Raw genomic sequence first — 14,025 nt, forward strand, 5'->3', positions numbered from 1 at the left:
ATGTTTAATATGGACTATCTAACCAGTGTAACCAGTATGATTATTATATAGAACATTGAATGATATAGAAGAATAGAAGAGTGTAAAATTATTACTGATAATGTTCAACATTTGTACCTGGCTAATTACATGTGGTTCACATAAGTATTTTAGACATGAAAACGAACCTGTGCACCTATAAATGGTGTATTTGTATGTTCCTGATGAGCTGGGGAAGAACTATACTGTAGATTAGGGACGTCATTTGTGGTTCTGTTCTGCTGTTCAGTTTTCACTGCTATTTGGGGCATTTTTAGCCCCGATATATTCCGAGAGAGAAACCCAACAGCGTTTGCTCAGTTAGACGTCTAAAACTCTATCAATTGCTCATTAGTTTCCCACTGCTTGTGGTTCACCATACAACACTCTACCTCTCTGTCGTTCTCTGCTTTAGTTTCTCTGTTAGCCTGTCTGTCTGTTTCTTCTTGTCTCCTCTTTCTCTATCTATTTTGCCATTCACTACAGATTTAATTTATTATACTTCACAGATCATTTTAATATGCTGATTTGCTGCTCAAGAAACATTTATTATTATCAATGTTGAAAATAGTTGTGCACCTTAATATTTCTGTGGATATCGTGAGACTTTTTTTCAGAATTATTTGAAGAATAAAAAAAGTTCAAAAGAATATTTATTTGAAATATAAATATTTTGTAACAATAAATACAAAGTTCTGGCATGAAACTCTAGATGGTGCAGGCTAATAGGTCCTTTTACTCACTTGTTCATAATCACATTGTTATCTATAGGGCACAGCTGATTGGTTCCTGCTGTATAGCCAATGAGCCCGCTGCTCAACCTTCATATACTTGGGTAGCATTTGCCTTAGCAGTATCCTTGCTAAATAAATGTATTCGTTTTGAAAAATCTTCCTGGCACCAAACTATACTGTATATAGGGGTGTGTATAAACATCCCATCTCCTCATCTGTTCAAAGCAGACAGTGTTGTCCCCCCTGTCCGGGATAAGGGTCATTTGCTAAGTACTTAAGAGGATTTGAGCGGGTTGATTACTCCCTCTGGGCCCACAGACTCATTTCTGCACTGATATTAGTCCGAGATTTGCTTGATGAACTGGGTTTCAGCTTTGATTTCCAATTTGAAAAACTTGAACCGACTGCCATTCCATTCATAATTTTAAATGTTATTTCTATGTTTTTTAAACAGTGTTGGTGTCATTTTCAAAAATCAAATCGATTTGTAAAATGATTCAGTATGCAATAAGGGAATCACAGCTCAGCATGTCAACTGCTCATGCTCACTTTAATTACATGCTCAATTATTACAGTACATCTCAGCAGAAATCTGGATTACAGCTCTAGATGATTGCTGAAGTCTAAAAACATTCACTTTTAAGCTTGAAGTGGTGTAATGTTGAAACTAGCCACTAGCCAACATGTGTGTGTGTGTGTGTGTGTGTGTGTGTGTGTGTGTGTGTGTGTGTGTGTGTGTGTGTGTGTGTGTGTGTGTGTGTGTGTGTGTGTGTGTGTGTGTGTGTGTGTGTGTGTGTGTGTCTTTAAATACATAACCGTGCCATTCACTATCTCTCACACTAATACACTACTTTTATCAACAGTGTAATTAAAGTGTATTCCTTTTGACAACTGCAATTGTAATTCAGGCCCTCTGGTGGGCATTTACTCTTATCACCCTAATGCAGACGGTCTGTCTTCACTCTGTGTGTATGTGTGTGTAGACACCCAATTATCTATAAACATGTTTGTGTTTTTATGCATATGCATGTGCTGCCACCTGCAATTTTTTATTTTTCGTTTTACATTTATTAATTTTGCAGATGCTTTTATCCAAAGCGACTTACAAATGAGGAATACAGCAAGTGATTCATCATGAAGAGGCAAACAAACACAAGAAGTGCTCAAAATACAAAGGTTCAGACATTGCTTAGAGTATCATAAGCTACAATAGGGAGGGATTAAAGGAAAGTGAAAGCATAGAATAATGTTTTAGCTCATCAGTGTGTGTCCGAGTGGATTGGCTTCTTGAACAAGAGAAATGTGGGGCGGCACTTGAGTTTGTCCATCAGGAATTGAATGGAGGGTTTCTATTGCTGTGATCTCACGTGAGTGACAGGTTGTCCCGCCTTTTCGCCAGAAGAGATGTCTTTGCAAGAGAGAGGGGAAGTTATTTTGATGAAACATTCTGAGAGCACATGAATTTAAAAAAAATAATGATACACGAATAAATTATTTATAATAAATACTGCAACATTACATTCAAACATGTATGGTGCCTTTAACATATCAAAAATGTTTTGCTTTTAGCCTTAATAACAGTTCTGCACACTTTGGACTTCTCTCAGTCAACTTTTTGATGTGAATCCTTTGATGCTTTTAAGTTCTCATGTATGCTCAGCTCAAAATTAATCAAATTTTATAATAATTTGTTTCATATCTTATTAAATGGTTTGTGTAAATTAAATTCAATTTAAATTAGACTGGTAGTGTGTATGCCTGCATGTTTCCGTAAATGCGAGAGGTTTTGCAGTCCTTTACTCTCTCTCTCTCTCTCTCTATCTGTTTTTCTCTAGAATCAGGCTGAGGCTCATTATAAAGGCCATAAACATGCTCGTAAGCTGAAGGCATTAGAGGCTCAGAAGAACAAACAGCAGAGACGACAGCTCGACAACGCGCATCACAACCGAGACAGAGACCGAGAGAAGGAGAGAGAGAGGGACAGGGAGAGAGACGGCAACAGAGTAAAAATGAGCGCTCCGGATCCACCTTCTGCTCTGCTGGATGACACCGCCGTGGAGGGAAGTAAGTGAACTCACTGACAGTTAGCTATTCAAGTGGGCATTTTCGTTACTGCACGAAAACATGCCCGGATGATTTGATATCTTTCTGAGCGTGTAGAGAATCAGAGAATATTAGGCTTAAAATATTGTTGGATGGGACTTGGGATGCTTATTGTAGGCTGCATGCATCTGTGTATAAACTTGTAACCGCCTATGAGAGAGCACTGCAGGCTTATTTGGTATTTTTTGGAAAACATGAGTAAATAAATTATATTCATATTACCATTCAAAAGTTTGTGAGCAGTAAGACTTTTATTGTTTTTTAAAGAAGTCTCCTTTTCTCACACAGTCTGTATTTATTTGATCAAAAATACATTAAAAACAATACTATTGTGAAATATTACAATTTAAAACAAGGGACAAATGTTTTGTATTTGAATATATTTTAAAGTATAATTTATTCCTGTGATGGCACAGCTAAATTTTCACCATCGCTACTCCAGTCTTCAGTGTCACATGATCCTTGTGAAATCAGTCTAACATGATGATTTTCTGCTCAAGAAACATTTCTTATTATTTTCAGTGTTGAAAACAGTTCTTGTATATTAAATAAAATATATTGCATTTATATATATATATATAGATATAGATATGTATTATTATATATTAAGCTATTGATTAACAATCATTAAAAGGCTGAAAATAAAATGCAGAGAGGGAAAATCTGGGCCAGATGTATAAGTGTTATTGTGAGACTAAGTGTCTGGAGAAATTTAGACTTTTTCATTTTATTTTGATATAAGTTTTAGAAAAACCATGCATTGAGCTTGCCTGTAGTTCCTTCACTGCTGTGAATATCCTCCAGTCCTGCTCTTCATGATCTATCCTGTGGATTGAGGGGATTTCATTTGTTACTGAAGGACTTGCCTTACCTCTTGTCATGGGGAAGTACTGTGACAGAGAGCAGAACAACAAGCCGACAGAGAGCTTTGAGCTATCCCTCTCCAATAATCTCTACCTTTTCATCCCTTTTAAACTCTTTCTTCTTCTCCTCTGCCCAAACTCTATAGAATATGATTTGAAAAGCAAACCGAATATGGGGCCAAGGGATACGATAAAGAAAAAAAATAGAGAGGAGAGAGTTAGAAACTCCACATCCTTCTGCAACAAGACCGTGAGTGTGGGAAAATCAAGCAAAAAAGAGAGAGAGAGAAAGCACATGAAAGTGGAGGGCAAAAAGATAGAGAGCAAGAACACCAAGCTCATCAAATCACATTTTAATATTCGGCCCCATTCATGGCGACAACGGTGAGAGGGCGCATTCAATCAGAGAGGAAGAAAAATGGAGATTAGATGAGAGAGAACAGAGAGAGTGAGAGAGAGAGTTTAAAAGAGAGATGGAAAATGAGAAGATTAGCCATTGCATTTTTGTCTCAGAGCCTTTGTGTTTGGATTAGCTCTCATGCCCATGCCAACACACTCCTCATACTAGCAATGAGCATGAAATACATATTTCTAAAATGTACTCGCTGGGCTGGTTTCCCCAAATGTCTAATCTGTCATAAAATAAATATATATTAAGGTTCACCTGTCCTCAAACTGAGCCTTTTTAAGGGTGTAATTTCCAAAGGCACATTTATATAGTTGCAAAACAGAATGCATGGGTCTCAAGATGCGTTTTTATAAGTTGGACTACTGTTAACTTGACACTGTGTCTTAAAAATGCATGTGGAGGGACACTGTTAGCTTGCTAGTTAACCCTATAATGCCATTGTATTATATTTGTTATGTGGCTTTTTTTAAGGCTTCTACATCAATAGGGTCCTTTCTTATAAAATACTACGTGTCTTCTGCCCCCTGGTGGATTATTTATAATCTTCAGAAAGAAGAAGGACTTTCAAATTAAAAAACGTGGCCCAAATTTATATGGCCCAAAACATTATCACGATAATTTTTTTCATATCGGTCATACCGATAATTATCACAATAAATGTAAAATCTTTATTTCTTTCAAGTTTAAGAATATATTTTTCCTCCTAAGTGAACGTTGTTGAGACCAAACTGTTAATTGTGGTTTTAAACTACTCTTTATTGTCAGAACGTGACAAACACTTTTTTTGTTTTCACTTTCCCAGACATTTTTCCATTACAAAATAAATGTCTTAATAGAAAAATGTATTTCTAAGTTTCTGCATGTTCTAATGGGTGATAGTTTGTGTTTACTGACTTTGATGGCACGTATCTTCAGCACCTTTGTGCAGGGTGCAATATTAATAATATTACATGTCTCTTAGAAATGTACATTTGACAGTAGCTTGAGTCCACAGTAGCAGTGGCTTGAGTTAGGATGCAGATGTTAATTTATGTTCATTAACAAAAACAGTAACATCTGCAGAAAAAAATTGCAACAACCTTATTTTTATATGGTGAATTTAAATATTCTGAGTGTTCCATAGTTTCATGTATCATTTTGTATTTTGTATTATGAAAAACTTTGTTTTGTGACCCATCCCTACAGCAGCATATGTGCATCAGTCAGTTGGAATGTTTAATTTTGCTCACTGATGGGTTAACGCTCTGATTTAACAGATATCACACTCTTAAACCCAGTGTCGTCTCACTCACATTCACATATACGAGAGCTAATCATTCAGTGGATTTTGAAATGCTCTTATGCTAACGCACACGCACAGACACACACACAAATTGAGCTGATTGCCTGATGAAATTAGCAGTGTTCAATCATTAAGCTCGCAGCTGCAGGGGCCAATCACAACTCTACAAGCATGTCAGCTGTTATTAACAGCCATGAGATGCTGGAAATGGAAAGGGAGGATGGGGAGGGGGGTTCTGGAAATTTCTAGAAGAGGTCCATTTTATAGCCGCCGTTGAAACTCTTTGAATGCTCTCTCTGTCAGATTTCACAGATCGTTTTCATCATTAGCTTGCTGACGTAGTATGAACAAGCGCCGTATTTTACATTTGCTGAATTCGTTGTTTTGTTTTTCACAAAGAGAGAGTTAAATATAGTCATCATGCTCTATCCTATTCTCTTCGCTATCCATCACTCCATTCTTCCACTGTCCCCATCTGTTTCATGTTGCACATCTCTTTGCGAAGATTGAGATGTCCAAAACGGAAAAGATTTAAAAAGAGTGACTCAGATCACATTAGTCTTTGAAGATCATTTGTACTGCAAGACACACACACACACACACTCTAAAGAGAGATGGGCACAGAGTGTTACCCAAGGCAATTCTCTCCATTTCATTAACTTTCGCACATTTTTCAGGTGTGAAGGCAAAACTCCCACACGCACGTGCTCACACACAACCTTCCATTTCCTGCTCTGTTTTCCCCACATTCTTCCTCTGTGTCCCTTCAGGAACCTCCTTTTAGGGGAATTGGTAAAATCTAAATCTCAATGAGACACAGAAGGATCAGCCTATATGATTCCCCAGATGGGAGAATTCAACAGATCGGTGCACATATCAAAAATGCAACGGAGTATGAGAAAAAAGGCCTTATGGGCCACTTCTCACACATACCTGTTTTCACATGTTTAAATCCTGTGTTAAATTACTCGGCAAAAACTAAGGCATTAGGACTCCTACAGTGATTGTAAAGGTCAGTGCTGCACCCTCTGATGGGTCATAAATTCACAAACACCTATTACTGTACATGTCATGTAGGAGGCAGTCCTGCTAGGAGAGGTGTTGGTTTTATGACAAGGCGGTCACACAGACGTTACTGGCATCTGGAATGGCTATAGTGCATATGCTAAAGACATTGCTAATGTGTTATTTATCACCATTTTGTCCTGTGGTTTTGTTCTTCAGGACCCAGATTTTCAGGTTTCCATATACATTTATTTTTATTTTTTTATTTTTACCAAACCTAAATAAAAACTCAATGTCTCTTGGTTTTCATATGGTATGCATCATGCTAACAATAGCCAATAATTCACTTCAGAAAACACATTGTGATGTTGTTCCTCCCTTCAGCCTGTGTTTAATGTAGTCTGGGTCATATTTTCTTTTACCATTTTCTTTGAGGATGAAAGCATGTCATATCCTGTCCATGCTGGCCTCTGCCTAATTGGCAATTTACATTTCTGCATTTGACAGAAGCTTTTATCCAAAGCAACAATTTTTTTAATTGAATATTTGTTAGTACTATAATTTGTAAAGAGGACAGTTGTCATAGGCAACATGTTTGCTATTGTGAGTGTGATTCTTAGATTTACAAAAACAATAATGGTAACACTTTACAATAATGTCTCATTCATTAACATTAGTAAATGTATTAACCAAAATGAAATAACAATGAGCAATACATTTGTTACTGTATTTATTAATCTTTATTAATGTTAGTTAATAAAAATAGAGTTGTTCATTGTTTATGTTATTTCACAGTGCATTATTTTATGTTAACAAATACAGATTTTTATTTTAATAATGTATTATTAAATGCTGAAAATAACATTAACTACAATTAATAAATGCTGTAGAGGTATTGTTAATTGTTAGTTCATGTTATCTAAAGTAGTTAACTAACTAATGAAACCTTATTGTAAAGTGTTACAACAATATTTAAAGCTGCGTAACATCCTGGAAGGCCAAAGTTAAATGGCAATCAATGGTTCTTCAAATATCGGTCAAATTTGAGCCATAATTCCTTCCTTTTGTTTTTTAAATAGTTATTTCTAGTAAACAATTTTATTATGATGGTTAAGATGGTCACAAAATTTGGTTCCAGTTCCAAACCTGTGGTATTATTATTGTAGGTCTGCCTCCTAATAGCCGACTAAACATTAGTCATTGAATAGATTTTAGTCAACCAATTTTTAACTGTCAGTTAGTCACAGAAAAAAGTCCTGCAGTCCATGACGGACAGATCGTAACAAGGCTGGTCCATGTGGTAACTGCATTATGTTGGGCAGGAAATCCAAACGTTCATCTCTCATAGTAGCCTAACGTTTGCCACTTTACATGGCCGCTCACTCTAACCTCAACCTGGAATAATGTGCGCTATTATTGGCGTTTATCCAAGTGTTCGTGTGGACTAACCTGGATGTGCTGGTGCGATCCTTTGTATTTTTTTCTTAAAACAACGGAAAGAAACTTAAAATATCAATTTTGGTCATACAGATAAGAGTAAGACATCATTAGTGAGCTTCCCCTCTTTGAAAGACCAGCAGTCGCCACTTGTCTATATACATATTGAAATGTCTACTTTTAAATTAACCAATTCAAATAAAACATAAATAGTCACTGTAATATGAATTAAACGTGGATTTCTCTATAGGAGTGTCTATGGAAGTAAAATAATGACAAATGTTTTTGAAACAAAAAAGCTTGTTGAATTGCACTAATTGAAACAAAATAGGCATTGCATTAACCGTGCTTGCATTTTAATGCATTGTATTTTTAGGGCTTGCATTTGTATGGGCTGAAGTTCAACATGGTTGAATATTTAAGCTGTGAATATTTCCATTCAAAACATTTCACACATATTTTCATTATTAAAAATCCAATAATTCATATTTACCTTTCAGATTTCCTTTCCAAAATGTTCATTCTGTTTAAAATACAAAATATAATATTTGAAAGGCAATTTTCAGTCCATTTTATTTCACCTTACAAATTCGCTTCCACAAATTCAGTGGTTCAAATTCGACAGCAAATACGATATTTGACATGTGGGAACGGCAGGAATAGCAGTAGATTACCGATTAATAATCTCTATAGCTGTTAGTCGACCTCACCAGCAGGAGGTGCAAGCGGCTGTTGATATAGACCAGAGCAACGGGTGAGAGAGTCATTCATTCATAAAAATGGATTTACAGAAATGGAGCAAGCGGTCAGTATGTGTGATGATTATCAGGACCAGTAGTAGCTATATATGGAAAAGCTGATATAAAACACAAAAGCTGTGCATTTACATTTAAGTCTTCACAGTTAGTTTGCACATGTAAGCAGCTTTCTCTACCGTGAATGAGATTATAACGTTATTCCCCGATGCTGACGTACAAATCAAACGTTAAATCTGAGGTAGTAGACATATATTTCTCAAGGTTGTTTAATTTCCTTAACTTTAAATCGCAGAGCTGTGCTTCAGAACTGTGGGGTTTCAACCAAAAACGTCATTCTCCAGGATTCCCCTGCCATTGGGATGCGTAAAGTAGCTTAATGGACTAATAGCCTACAGTGATATAAAAGACCAAACTCGCATCTTATTGGGGATCTAGGCTATACTATATAGGCTACAGGCAAGCAGACTCAGAATATGAGCGCAAAGTTTAATGCTAAGCGTTTCCAAGTGAAATACTGGCAATACTTTACAATAAATGTAAAGCTTAAAAATGTAAATGCACAGCTTTTGTGTCTTATATCAACTTTTCCATATATAGCTACTACTGGTCCTGATAATCATCACACATACTGACCGCTTGCTCCATTTCTGTAAATCCATTTTTTATGAATGAATGACTCTCTCACCCGTTGCTCTGGTCTATATCAACAGCCGCTTGCACCTCCTGCTGCTGAGGTCGACTAACAGCTATAGAGATTATTAATCGGTAATCTACTGCTATTCCTGCCGTTCCCACATGTCAAATATCGAATTTGAACCACTGAATTTCTGGAAGCGAATTTGTAAGGTGAAATAAAATGGACTGAAAATTGCCTTTCGAATATTATAGTTTGTATTTTAAATAGAATGAACATTTTGGAAGTGAAATCTGAAAGGTGAATATGGATAATTGAATTTTTTCAAATGAAAATGTGTGTGAAATATTTTGAATTGAAATATTCACAGCTTAAATATTAAACCAATTTGAATTTCAGCCCATTAAAATGCAAGCACAGTAAATGCAATGCATTTTTTTTCAATTAGTGCAATGCAACAAATTTTTTTGTTTCAAAAACATTTGTCATTATTTTACTTCCATACTCATCCACTATAGGCTTGGGCAGTATCCAAATTTAGACACCGTCGAACCTTCTCCCTATTTTACCGGGGTATACGGTATTACCTTGACTAATTAAAAATTATGACATAAGGCTCAGACAGCGTCACGAAACTGTTGGCTTGTGCCTACACCGTTCAGAAACTGAATACCAGATCGGGCAAAAAAACAAAAAAAACAAATCAAGGCCAACCCCTGCACGTTGTGTCTGATCCCTGTTGACGGCATTAAATGTAATTATGAGCCGGAGCACTATTTAGACTCGACTATTTTTAATACGTGGGCCGTTATAATATGGTGGCGCCAAATAATTTTTTAACCCATGTGCTGAGGGGGTGGTAGATATAAATACTATTTATAAATGAGCAAAAATGGGACACTTAATAATATTTAATTATTTTAATAATGACAATTAAAGTATTCAATTTATTAATTAATTTAAATTAAATTGACAAGCAACAAGCAATAAGTGCATTTGTAAATCCGGTGACACGCGTCCATTGATTTTTATTAATACAACTTTTCTGTCATTGCTGCAAAGATGAAGTTGACGATCGCCATCTCCTAGTGAACGCGCATATATAGAGAGAAATGCAAATCATGGATTACATAATCAGAAGGTATAGGCTAGCCTTTTTCTTTTCGTTTTGAATTGTTTCGTTTAAAGAAATTGACGATTGATATCTCCGTAGTGAACGCGCCTATAGAGAGAAATGCACATCCTGGATTAATCAGAGTATGCTGCCTATATTTCTTTTCCTTTTGAATTGTTTCGTTTAGAGGAATTGACGAATCTCCATCTCCATAGTGAACGATAGAGAGAAACGCACATCATGGATTACATAATCAGAGAGTAGGCTAGCCTATTTCTTTTCGTTTTGAATAGTTTCGTTTAATGAATTTGATGATCGCCATTTCCGTATGAACGCGCATAGAGAGAAATGCACATCATGGATTAAATAATCAGCGAGAGGCCTATTTCTTTTTGTTTTGAATTGTTTCGTTTAATGAAATTTCAAACTTTATTTAGATATAGGCCTATCTGTCATGTCTGTGAGACATACACTGAGTTTCGGTTAATTTATGATGAGATTTCAATGCAAGTGACCGCGGCGCGCCAGCGCACGATCATGTCATGATTATGTTGTCTGCTATATTTGATTCTTATTTATTAAATCCAGGCAATTGGTTGATCAAAAAAATTATTAAAATTAAGATACAATTTAAACAAAACGAAATTCACTTTAAAGAAAGGCCTTTTACAAAAAGAAACTTAATTAAGTGGTCAATGTCTGACTCCCGTTGCATCCCATCTTACTAGGGCTGTTCACTTTTCATTATCAACGTAAAAAAACAACAACATTATAATATTTTAACAAATATAAACTAATGCGCTTATTTAATGAACTCGGGGCAAAATGCATCCTCGCAGCAGTGAGTGGGTGGTTGTTTCGGAGATGTGACATTAGGTTAGAGGTGCTTCCATCTCTCGCGGTCACCTTTTTTATTGCAACATTTACAAATTGCCTCGTCAGTATTTACTGCCTCTCCCTTCTCTCTCTCTCTCTTTCTCCTCCACACTGTCACTTGATGACAACTACATAAGCATTTTTAGGCATTGAATAAATTATATTTATATATTATATATAAGTGCCGGTGATGACGGTATTGAAACTGATACCGTTGCTATTTTAAGACCCCGCGGTATAGGATATTACCGTAATACCGCCCAACCCTAATCCACTATATTGCAGAGATGATGAGTCAGCATTGCCAACTACATCTTTGCAGCCAACACATGCTTGAGCACGTAATTCATATTTTAAAGGCTCGATATTATGGTTCGGTATTTCTCTTCATTGTAGAACAGGCAATTTTACATATAATATTCTTTCTCAACCCTAAAACTGATGCCAGCCCCAGCTATAGATTTAAGTAATTAAATGAATATCATAAACATGCGATTATTCGACTACTGACTTAAATAAATGACTACTAGTTGACTAGAAAAATCTTAAGTCAGGGGTAGCTATATTATTGGTTTATATAAGTCATTAGAGGGGTTAAAAATGGTTCTGTGTGCTTAGTGAAACTGTGAGAGCACCTCATTTGATTTCTCACTGCACAGGCTGCTATGGCCCTTATCTTATTTTTCAACAGAACAGATCAAATAGAAGGACACAACACTGGATTTTCAAAGGCAGACTTAAATAAAGTACTCTGAAGTTCAACACATGAGCACCGGTCTATAAAAGCTCAGCCTCAGTAATGTTGCATGGCCGAAAAATGTCTGTCTGAAAGTGTCTGTATTTATGTTTGTGTTCCTGTGCGCTGCACATTTTTGCCAATTTGGATACTAGCCCACAGCTAAATTACAGCTCGCAGACATTCAGATGTTTGGGAAAGGATATTTTTATGCTGAACAGTGGTGCTCTACCGCTGGCTTACTGCCTGCACTTACTGATTGTTATATAGATTTTCAGCTAATATGTAAAATAACACACATACACACAACATCTAGTTTACAGATGTCTCCCAAATGGTCTGTTGTGAAGCTTTCTTTGTCTGCCTGTTTGTCTAAAATACTTGCAGAGAGCTACCGTTTCCGTATTCACATTCATCTCATTATAGAAGTGAATTGGTTGTACAGGCTATTTAAAACTCTTAAAGGGAGAGTTCACCCAAAAAATTATTAATCTCATTGTTTTCAATATAATGAAGGTGAAATGAAAATGAAAATAAGTACCACAAAACTGGTCCATATGATGTACACTATTTTCCAAGTCATCTAAAACCATTAACAAAATTATTAAAGCAGCTCACATGAAAGCTGAATAAATAAGCTTTCCATTGATGTATGGTTTGTTTTGATAGGACAATATTTGGCCGAAATACAACTGTTTGAAAATCTAAGGGTGCAGAAAAATCAAAACATTGAGAAAATCGCCTTTAAAGGCGTCCATTTATGTTCACGATTGTGCTGCATTCACTCACAAAAATAAATGTTTTATACATTTACAGTAGGAAATTTACAAAATATCTTCATGGAACATGATCTTTACTTAAAGGCAGGGTAGGTAGAAATCCCCAAAAATACTTTTTTCAAAATTTGTTTAAACTGTCTTTGTATATCAATGCATAATTAAAATTGTAAGTACTCCGGAAAATAAATTATAAAAATCGAGTGTCTGTAGTCCTCTCAGGACTGCAATAAACACAGCTCATTATTCCGTTAACTCCCAGCCCCTCCCTTCTCGGCTCCGTCTAAAGATCCCGGCCGTTCGCTCAGCTGGAAGAGTCGGACGCGTTTACCAGCGCCGAGCAGAGAGGAGTGCAGTGCATGTAGTAAAATCATGTCAGAATCACAAGTAATAAAATAACTAACTTTATCAGTATGAATATAAACAATTAACATGGCTCTTAGTACTCACTATCAAGCTCGCATATCGATACTGGTAAAGTTTAAAATATTTTACTAGCTCGTAACGGAATCAAACTCAATATAAGGCAAAGCTATAAATAGCTTAATTGATACACGTTTGCCGTTACTATCAGTTACACTGTGATGAAGGTGAATTTGTAAGATTCATTACATAAGATTGTTTACAGAAAAACTGAGTAACATACACGCAAACACCTTCTCACAACTGCATTGCAGACACAAGATAATATAACACACACACACAACATATATTGTATAACACATACAGATACACAGTGTTGGGAAAGTTCACTTTCTACATGAACTAGTTCAAAGTTCAGTTCACAAATTTTAAAATGAACTAGTTCAGTTCATAGTTCATACTTCACAATTTTGAACTAAGTTCACGGTTCCAAAAATGAACTAGTTCATAGTTCTTTTTTTCCATATGTTGCTGCAAGCTATTTTTTTATTTTTATCATTGCCACAACCCATATACAACCACAGACAGCGGTTATTTTATCGGCGGGCAAGTTTGCACAGAAATGTACGATTTTTCCATCCTCACCGACCTTGTCTTAAAACTGGTCATACGATACGACGCCTCCTCGCTGCTTTGTCGACTACATGCTGCTTTTTGTTTTGATGACGCATGCGGCGGCCGTGGTGCGACACTGGTGGCTTGTGTTGCCAGATTGGGTGTTTTTTTCGCTACATATTAAGGCCTGTTTACGTGTGTTTTATCCGGGTTTTCGCCTGGAAGACTATAGAAATCTGGCACCCTATTGAATAAAGTTAAACTGAGAGAGCGTGCGTTCACAGACACCAGAATGAACGCGT

General features: G+C 36.2%; 1 protein-coding gene across 7 annotated transcripts in view; it reads left to right on the forward strand.

Moving 5' to 3' along the window:
• Positions 1 to 14,025, forward strand: part of znf385c (zinc finger protein 385C) — a 126,938-nt gene that overhangs the window by 92,332 nt on the left and 20,581 nt on the right. For all 7 annotated transcript variants that reach the window (XM_077212404.1, XM_077212405.1, XM_077212407.1 and 4 more), the window contains one exon: positions 2,588 to 2,816. In XM_077212404.1, coding sequence (XP_077068519.1) covers positions 2,588 to 2,816 — 229 coding nt within the window. The remainder of the gene's footprint in view (positions 1 to 2,587; positions 2,817 to 14,025) is intronic.

This window comes from Siphateles boraxobius, unplaced genomic scaffold (genome assembly GCF_051911475.1).
Source record: "Siphateles boraxobius isolate OS27281-9 unplaced genomic scaffold, OSU_SipBor_1 66, whole genome shotgun sequence".
Classification (NCBI taxonomy): Eukaryota; Metazoa; Chordata; class Actinopteri; order Cypriniformes; family Leuciscidae; genus Siphateles; species Siphateles boraxobius.